The sequence below is a fragment of the Notamacropus eugenii genome, chromosome 5 (genome assembly GCF_028372415.1).
Source record: "Notamacropus eugenii isolate mMacEug1 chromosome 5, mMacEug1.pri_v2, whole genome shotgun sequence".
NCBI classification, from domain to species: Eukaryota; Metazoa; Chordata; class Mammalia; order Diprotodontia; family Macropodidae; genus Notamacropus; species Notamacropus eugenii.
In genome coordinates this window covers 417,030,593-417,040,281 of record NC_092876.1, presented here as the reverse complement: position 1 = coordinate 417,040,281, position 9,689 = coordinate 417,030,593, and the positions used below count along the sequence as shown (strand labels likewise).

Below are 9,689 nucleotides of genomic sequence, written 5' to 3'. Positions count from 1 at the left end.
TAGCCACCACAAACAAAGCTGCTATAAATATTTTTGTACAAGTAGGTTCTTTTCCTTTTTTTTTTTATGTCTTTGGGATACAGACCTGGTAGTGGTATTGCTGAATCAAAGGGTATGTACATTTGATTGCCCTTTGGTTGCATTGGTTTTGTTTGTGCAAAACACTTTAAATTTAAAAGGCTTAACAAGCCCTCACACCAGAGGTGCTAGTCACCCCTGAACACCCCACACACCCCTGGTATTCTAGATGTACTACTCTAGCAATCAGTCAAGTAGCATTTATTATAAATACCTACTATGTGCTAAGCATTGGGAAGAAATGCAAAGAAAACCAAGGACAGTCCTTATTGTCAAGGAATTCACAGTCCAAAGGGGGAGAAAATGTACAAATAGCTATATTTAAGGAGGTTCAAGAGTCAACCAAAGGTGAACAATGAGATGACACTTCCTTTACCCAGGGTATAAACTCACAGAATATGGTCATAGTTCTCCATGGAAGTTAGTAATTTTGACTGGTAAATTAGAATAAATAAAGAGGACACAGTGATATAAACAGTCAAGACAAAGACAATGTTGGTATTTCAAATGCAGTAGTTTTATTAGTAAGCTAGATTCCCAACACCCTTCTCACTCCCAACTTGAAATACATGCAGGCAGAAATAGAGAAACAAAATCACAGAGAAAATTTGAAGAAAAATATTTGTTTCCTTGTTAACATTCAGGAAAAATGAAAGTCATTGTATGATTTTAAGTGAGGTTTAGTTCAAGTGAAGGAACTCTGAGGTCTCAAGAGCTGGGTTCTCAGGAGCATCATCAAAGTGCTACGTCATCGCTGACAATCTGGCAAAGTGTTAGTGAGTAGTAGATGAAAACTGATCCTTCCAACACTTCCTGGAACCTCTTCCTGGTCTACAGAGTATGCAGTTGATATTAAAATTGTTCACTCTTTCGGGGGTCTTCATGTCTTCAATAGGTGCTGTAGCCAAATCCAGAGCCAGAGCCCCATGGCCTATAGAAGCTGCCTCCATAACCACAGCCCATGTTGCTGTAGTTGCTACCCCCAAAGCTATAACCTAGGGAACTGTAGCCATTGCATCCATGTCCATAGTTCAGGGGAGATCCCAGTGGCACAACGCAGTTCAAGGGAGTGGCTCTAAAGCTTCTGTGCCAGTTGGTACCATAGCAAGGATACCCTGGGAAATAGTTTCCACAGCAGAAGAATCGGGTCATGATAGCAGGTACTGAAGACTTGACTAGATTGCTAGGAGCAAGTTACTGAAGTATGAATTTCTTCTTCTTCGTGGAGCTTTTATATATTTGACTTGGGCATGTGACACACCTCTCTTGATTTTTTTAAATGCTAATTTGCATAAAGATTCCCATTATTTTCATTCATTATGACATATAGAGAGGTTTTTAAACTCATTGTAAAAGACTAAGGTAGCTTTGCTGCTGGATAGGAATGTGCCGTGTCTTCAAAGAATGTTGAGTACCTTTGAGGTATAATTGAACTCATTTAATCAGAGTTTTGTAGCTTAATTATTATTTGTTTTCTATCATGTATTATTGCTGACTTTGGATTTTGAATTCACTTCCACTGTCCTTCCAAGCATAAGTAAACTTAAAAAGTGCAAATATAAGTAAACTTTATATAAATTACTTTTTCTCCTTTTAATTCAAAGCAAACGTGTAGAATAGGTCTTTTGTTCATTGATAAACGTAGTATTAGAGAATGTGGTGCAGCAGAAAACCCACTGGATTTAGAGTAAGTTTCTCTCTTGACCCTTTCTGGATATATGATCTTAGGAACATCATCAACTTTTCTAATTTTCAGTAGTTTCATATATAAAATAAAAGTAAAAGCTAAAAGGCAGAGAGATGGTACAGTGGACAGAGCACTGGTCGTGGAGTCAGGAATATCTGAGTTCAGATCTAGACTCTGACATTTGCTAACTATGAGAGAACCTGAGCAAGCCATTTAACCCATCTTTGCCTCAGTTTGTCATCTGTAAAATGGGATTGCACTGGAGAATGAAATCGGAAACCATTCCAGTATCTTTGCTGAGAAAACCTCATTGACAAAAGTCCATGAGGTTGAGCACAGGCAGACATGACTGAACAACAATATTGATACAGAATATTAATGTTTTCAAAGTGTTTTAGATTATGGTATCAAATTCAAAATGGAAATGGAGGCCACTAAATCACACATAAGGTTCCTTCCAGATAGCATATTGACTTAGAAAGCCACAATGAACATATCTGTGTTATACTGTATTTTTGTTCATTTTGTTAAATATTTCCCGATTACATTTTTATCTGATTAGGGTTTTACTGGGGACTACTGCAGGAACACTGTGCCTGCTGGCCCCCTGCTAGACACCTCTGCTTTACATCTTTAGATTCTCACAATCATACTATGATATAAGGGCTATTATTGTTATTGTCCTCTTTTATTGATAAGAAAACTGAGTCCAAGAAAGCCAAAGTGGCACCTTAGGGTGCCACAGCTAGAATGTGTGGTAAGATTCAAACTCAGGTTTTCTGGACTCTAAATCTGAAGCTGTAACCACGATACCATGATGCTATATCCACTGTTTACTTTACAGGGTCGTTGTGAGGAAAGTATTTAGAAAGCACTACGTAAATGTGAATTATTCATTTTTTAGAGCAGTATATGATCTTTTGCATGTGGCTTTGTGTTTTGTTTGATAACGCAAACAATCAGTAGACATGGATATTGCCATTTAGATGGCAGCATCAGATGAGGTTATGATTGTCTCAGATCATGGGATAGCTCCAGTTAAGCTACAATTCTTGCATTTATGGGCATCCATCTAGTTAATAGCACACTGTTTGAACTCTCCTACCCCACCTTTTTTCACCAAATCTCTTTAAACATTCTGAAGCCTTGTTAGAGAATGGCTACACTGTGGAAACTTGAAGGAACTCAGATATCAAAGTGATAGATTATTATGCTTGGTGGTTAATAATTCCTGGGAAAGCAAGCTTGAATGTTTTAATCAATTACGTCTAAGAATGTACCAACACTCTTCTCTCCTTTTCTTTTATGACTCCTGTGACCATTGCTTGTCATTGTGCTGAAAATAAATCTCAAGGACCAGTTTTGTTTACAATGTAGCTAGTGCTATAAATTTCCAATCTTTTTTAAAGCTAATTTTCTTCCTGCTACAACTTAGAGAATTTTAGGTTGAGTTTTTGTTGAATTTGACAAACATTAACACTTATTCATACAAAGAACCAAAGATGGTTATATATGACTCCATGGACCTTTATCGCGTAAAAGTCTTTTTTAAAAGTATATTTCAAATTTAACATGATAAGCTTCAACACTGCTGATCTGAACTTCCTTCAACTTTCCTGTTTGTTTTAAAAATATTTCATTGGCAATATTTTCTTTCTTCTTTTTCTTTTGGCATTACTGTCACTACCCGTTCCCATTGCCCTCCAGATTGGAGAGTGGAGAGAGTGTTGCCTGCCTCCCCCACCTTGTGACAAATTACAACCAAACAAAACAAATTCACACATTGACTGTATCTTAGATCTCAGCCTCCACGCTGCCTCTGCGCCAAGAAGATAGAAGTATGATTCATCAGCAATCTTTTGTATTCAACCAATCAATCAACAAGCATTTATTGTTAAAGTCATCCCCAAAATGCGCCAAATAGCATAGGTATAGTTAAGTATTGAGACTGATTATCCCTGTGGGTCAGAGAAAAGGTCCAAACTATGTTGTGGTTACAGAGAGACCATTGTCCCACCTGCCTGGAAGAGGCAGGGGCCATCTGAGCTCTGAGATTGTGGAAGAGGGAAAAATCAGAATCTTACAGCCCTGGGAGTTTTTGGCTGTGCAATTGAGGGGTGAAGATGACAGTTCAGGATATAATATTGGCAACCACATCAGCTAGTCACAAAGGAGAGTGAAGAGGTCCTTGTAGCTGTTGTACAATGCAGATTCTGGGACTAGACACTGCTATTTGCAACTCTTCCTATGAGAATTTCAATAGGTTTAACTCCATGATATGCTTCCTCCACATCTACAGCTTGCAAGCATTTTCTATGTGATTTTCTCTGTTTGAACTGTTTCTAAGTTTAATTTTTTTCCTTAAAAAAAGTGTAATGTATCATAACTGTTTTGTGATGCACAGTGCATCACAATTGTGATGCACAGTGCATAATTAATTAATGCATTAATTTCATTAATTAGTATAATTAATTTTCTTTTGGATGCCAACTTTTTATTCTTCGTCTGGAGAGAGGAAGAGTTACATGTCTGAGGTATCTAAGCTCAGGGCCCCAAGACCTTAAGATATTTGGAAGATCTTTTACAATTTTCTCCTAGTTTATACTTGCCAAACAGGTCAGTTTTCAGGCAATCCCAGTCTCTTTAAGTTAGTGATGTGATCTTCAAGCATCATTCATGTTAATAACTAATTAATATATTTTAATTTCATTGAGTGTGTGTGGGAAGGCAGGGTTGGGGATTACAATGGAAATGAAGAGGTTAACCTTTGTCCAAAATAACCAGGATTTCATCCCAGTTGGAGAAGTTTGGGTTGAAAATAAGGGCAAATTTTTGGTGATTACTTGCTAGTAGTTGCTACATTATAAGGATAGGAATGAAACCCGTGACTTCATTTTATAAGGGACTCCTGGATGAGCAAACCCCTGCCAATGCAGACAGGCATCTTCTCTACAACATTTTTTTTTTTTAAGAATTGTCCAGAGCAGGAAGAAATTCAGGGACTTGCCCAGGGTCACATAACCAATTGGCATCAGCAGTAATATTTGAGCTATGTTCTTCCTAGCTCCTGGGCCAGCTCTTCGTCCTCTATACAATGCTACCTTTCATAATAAATTTTTTATAAGCTCTGAAATATAGCTGAGAGAGATGTTCTTCCCTGTTTTCATGGGTGAATTATGACCATTGCTCTAGGCTAAAAATGGTTCAATCTTCAATAGTTTCAGATATAGCTTAGAACATAGGCAACATCAGGGAAGACTCAACCTCTAATGAAGAGGGAGTGAAGTAGGAGCAAAGACCCATAGAAGATCATGCGTCTGGCCTGACCCATTAGAACAAAACTGTGACCTGGGAAATACCTGCCAAACCCACATTCCAACAGTGGGAATTCTACTAGTAAATCTAGTCTCACAGTGACACCTGCTGGTTGTGTATGGGAATTATGTCTAGGTTAACCACACACACAAATGATTAATATATTTACAAGACAATTGCTTAATAAGAATTTTAGGCAACATGTGTGCATACATATACATATAGATGATAGGACCCAATTTAAAGGACTCTACATATGATAAGGCACAAGCTATATTATATTACACGTTACAAATATATACTTTGTGTCCCATCATATGTTTGATTTTAAAAATAGTACTCTAAGGCTGAGAAATAAAAAAATATATACACACATGGACATATTTCTAAATATGTTTCTGAGCATACATAGCACTGTTACAAAAATCGGATATATGATACAATACAAAATGCTTAAAATCAGATGAAGAAAAGATGAAATATTAAATACATCTCTTACATAATAAAATATAATGAATAAGGAGAATTTGAGGAGAGGATTCAGACTTAAATGGAAATGAAATCATATTAATAATTTTATGAATTGTATTAATAAGCCTAAAATAAGTAAGTCAAAGAAAAATGATAAAAGCAAGTAAAATATTATCAAAAATAACAAAAATTACATAACATAGCAAAATTTTGAAGATGCATCCAAGTTTATCCTTTGGGAAAATTGTTTACCTCTAAAAACTTACACTAACAAGTTGTTAAAATTTTTGAAAAATGAGAAAGGAAAAATCACTGTTAGTGGAGGGCAAATAAAGCAGATTACTAAAGCAGTATTATGCTAAATTTTATACCAACCCCCCCCAAAATAAATTACTAGGATTTCAACAAAAATATAAAATACTAAATCAAATCATCTAAGTAGACTATGCTGAGAAGATTTCTTCCCTGGGAAACAGGAAATATGAAGGTAGCATCTTGGAGAGACTGTGAAGCATGTGTACACATTTTATACCCGGTTTCATTTGACTCACTGCATGGTGAGGAGAATTTTTTTAAATTTGTAATCAGTACTATTGAATTTGACAGGTTCCCTTTTCTTGGCTCATATAAACTAGCTGATACAATTAGTTTTGTAGCTATGGGGGTTTTCCCCTTTCTTTGATCTCTTTAGGGTATGAACTTAATAATAGTTTCTCTAGATTAAAGATTAGGCATGTTTTGCTTGCAGCAAATTTCTTTACAAATTTTGAAAATAATTTGTTTAGTATTGATATTATTTTTTCTTTAAAACTTTAAATCAGAAAATCTGTTAAGACCAGGAATTTTCCCCCCTTTGACAGTTTCTTTACAGTTTTCTAGTATCGTTTTCCAAGAATGGGTTATTTAAGATCTAGTTGGTCTTTCATTAGTCTAGATGTTTAATATTTTTGAAGACATTCCTCCATTTCTTTTGTATTTTCAGTTGTGCTGACATATACGCTAACAGAACTCTCTAAGTGCTGCTTATCTTTTTAATTCTTCTGGTTTTGTCATGATTTCATCTTGAACATTTGCTATTTTGTTTACACAATTTTCAGCCTTCATCTTTTAAATCAGATTGACTAAACATTTGTCAAATTTATTAATTATTGCAAATAACTAACTTTTGGTTCTACTTGTCATTTCTATGGTGTTTTTGATTCCTAATCTCCTCCTCCTCTAATTTTCTATCTCTTCTTTTGTGCTTATTTTAGGTTTATTTACTTAGAGGTGTTCTAACTTTAAAAGAAGAATATTTAGTTCATTAATTCTCTCCTTTTTGCTAATGTATGTTTGTAGGGATATGACTTCCCCCCTGGATATTGCTTTAGTTACATACCAGAAAATTTGGCATGTTGTTTCATCATTATCATTTTCTTTCACACAACTATTTATTGATTCTCTGAATCATTTCTTGACTCATTCATTATTGTTTCCCCTTGGGTCTATGTCTTTTTCTTGTTCTCCCTGAATAATTACTATATTTATTGCAGTATAATGTATAAAGGATGAATTTACTATTTCTGTATTTGTTTGCAATATCTATGTTGCAATACATGGTCAATTTTTGTAAAAGCTCTGTGTGGTGCTAAGATATATATATATATATATATATATATTTTTTTTTTAATATTTTTTAACAGTCTCATTTAGAAGATGCCATAAATCTTTTAACTCTAGTTTTTTTCCAGCAATTTGTTGTCTATATTTTCCCTTTTATCTTTCTGCTAGACTTATCCAAAACTGGAGAGAAGGATATTGGAATTGCTTATGTGTTCTTGTTGTAGTTCAGGTAATGTTTCCTTTATAAATTTAAGGCACTTGGGGCCAATAAGTTTAATACTGATATTGGCTTCTTATAGCATATTGCATTTTCTTTGTCTGATAGCATGATTGCAATTCCTGCTTTTTTTATTTAACTTGTTGCACAGTAATTTTTAAGCCTCTAATTTTTATTATATGTTTACATTATATATGTGTGTACATATGTGTACATATATATATACACACACACACTGTGTTTCTGATATGCAACAAATTGTGGGGTTTTATTTTTATGCAGTGATTTTTCATTTTATTGGCATGTTTAATCCATTCACATTTAAAGGTAGGGGACATATTTGTATTTTCCTTTGTCTCCAATATTTTTTCTAAGTTATGATTCTTTCCCTCTTGTTCTATAAACAATACTATGTCTCCAGTTATTTTTGCTTAACATTTTTTAGGGTAGATGTTTTCTCACTATTTTCTCCTTACTTTCAAGTGTCTTCCCCCTTCTTTATTACCCTTCTTCTCTGTTTTGGAATGTTGAATATTAGCTGTTTTTTGTTTAATTTTACTTAGTTATTTAATTCTTCCCCTCTATCCCCCTCATGAAGGAGTCAAAAAGAATATCACTTCCTCTCATCCTCTTCACTTATTTTGTTCATTAGTTATTAAAATTTCATTGTCTATACCTTTTTCTAAAATGGATTTTTTTTCCTCACTCTATTCATTATTTATTTTCCCATTTTATCTATTCTGGACTTTCACTTGATTTATGACCCTTATGTTTACTTAGTCTTTTATTTTTCATTTAGCTCAACTTTATGCTCTAAGTTATCTTTTCACATCATGTCTTCAAGATAATTTTTTTTTGGCATGGAGATCATGTTTTGTTTCAATGTTATTTGCTTTTTACTTCTTCCATATTAACTTTCATGATCATATATTTGTATTCTTCATCAGTTTTCCTAGGGTTGCAACTATGGATTTAGATTTTTCTATTTTGCAAATCCTTTCTGGTTCTGAAAGCCATAAATACTACTTTCACAGGTTAGGTATTCAAGGCACAGTAGTCAATGAATATAGCAGTCTACTGTCTGATAAACCTAAGGACCCCAGCTTCTGGGATAAGAACAGAAAACTGGATTATAGTGTGGCAGAAACTGGGTATAGACCAGTGCCTGACACTGTACACAAGAATAAAGTCCAAATAGATAAATGATCTAGGTATAAAGGTTGGTACTATAAACAAATTAGGGAAGCAAGAGATAGGGTATTTGTCAGATTTATAGAGAATGGAAAAATTTATGACCAAACAAGAGATAGAGAACATTATGAACTGAAAAATGGATAATTTTGATTACATTAAATTGAAAAGTTTTTGCACAAACAAACCCAATGCAACCACGATTAGTAGGGAAGCAGAAAACTGGGAAAGAATTTTTGCAACTAGTGGCTATGATAAATGTCTCATTTCTAAAATATATAGAGAACTGAGTCAAATTTACAAGCATGCAAATCATTCCTCAATTGATAAATGGTCAAAAGATATGAACAGGCAGTTTTCAAAGGAAGAAATTTAAAAAAAAAATAAAATAGTCATGTGGAAAAAAGTTACAAATCACTATTGATTAGAAAAATGCAAATAAAATAACTTTGAGGTATCACATCACACACAACATGACAAAATAGGAAGATGATAAATGTTGGAGAAGATGTGGGAGAGTTGGAACACTAATTCATTGTTGATGGAGCTGTGAGCTGATCCAACCATTCTGGAGAGCAATTTGGAACTATGCTCAAAAGGATACAAAAACATGCATACCCTTTGACCCAGAAATAATGCTTCTAAGACTGTATCCCAAAAAGAACATAAAAATGTGAAAAGGTCCCACATGCACAAAAATACTTATAGTGGCTCTCTTTGTGGTGGCCAAGAACTGGAAATCGAGGGAATGCCCAGCAATTGGGGAATGGCTGAACAAGTTGTGGTATATGAAGGTAATGGAATACTATTGTACAATAAGAAGTGATGAACAGTCAGACTTCAGAAAAACCTGGAAAGACATATATGAACTGATGCTGAGTGAAATGAGCAGAACCAAGAAAACCTTATACACAATAATAGCCACGGTGTGTGAAGACTGTTTCTGATAGACTTAGCGTTTCACAGCAATGCAAGGACCTAAAACATTCCCAAGGGACTCTTGAGGCAAAATGCCATCCACATCCAGAGCAAGAACTGTGGAACTGGAATACAGAATGAAACAGACTATTTTCTCTTGTGTTATGTTTTTGTTTTAGTTTTTTCTCATGGTTTCTCCCACTAGTTTTA

At 34.6% G+C, this 9,689-nt stretch overlaps 1 protein-coding gene across 1 annotated transcript; it reads right to left on the bottom strand.

Annotated features, from left to right (window-relative positions):
* Window positions 1-966: 966 nt before the first annotated feature.
* Window positions 967-1,230, bottom strand: KRTAP7-1 (keratin associated protein 7-1). The gene has a single exon (XM_072606945.1). It carries the CDS (start codon window positions 1,228-1,230, stop codon window positions 967-969), a length of 264 nt encoding a protein of 87 aa, XP_072463046.1.
* Between the last annotated feature and the right edge of the window lie 8,459 nt (window positions 1,231-9,689).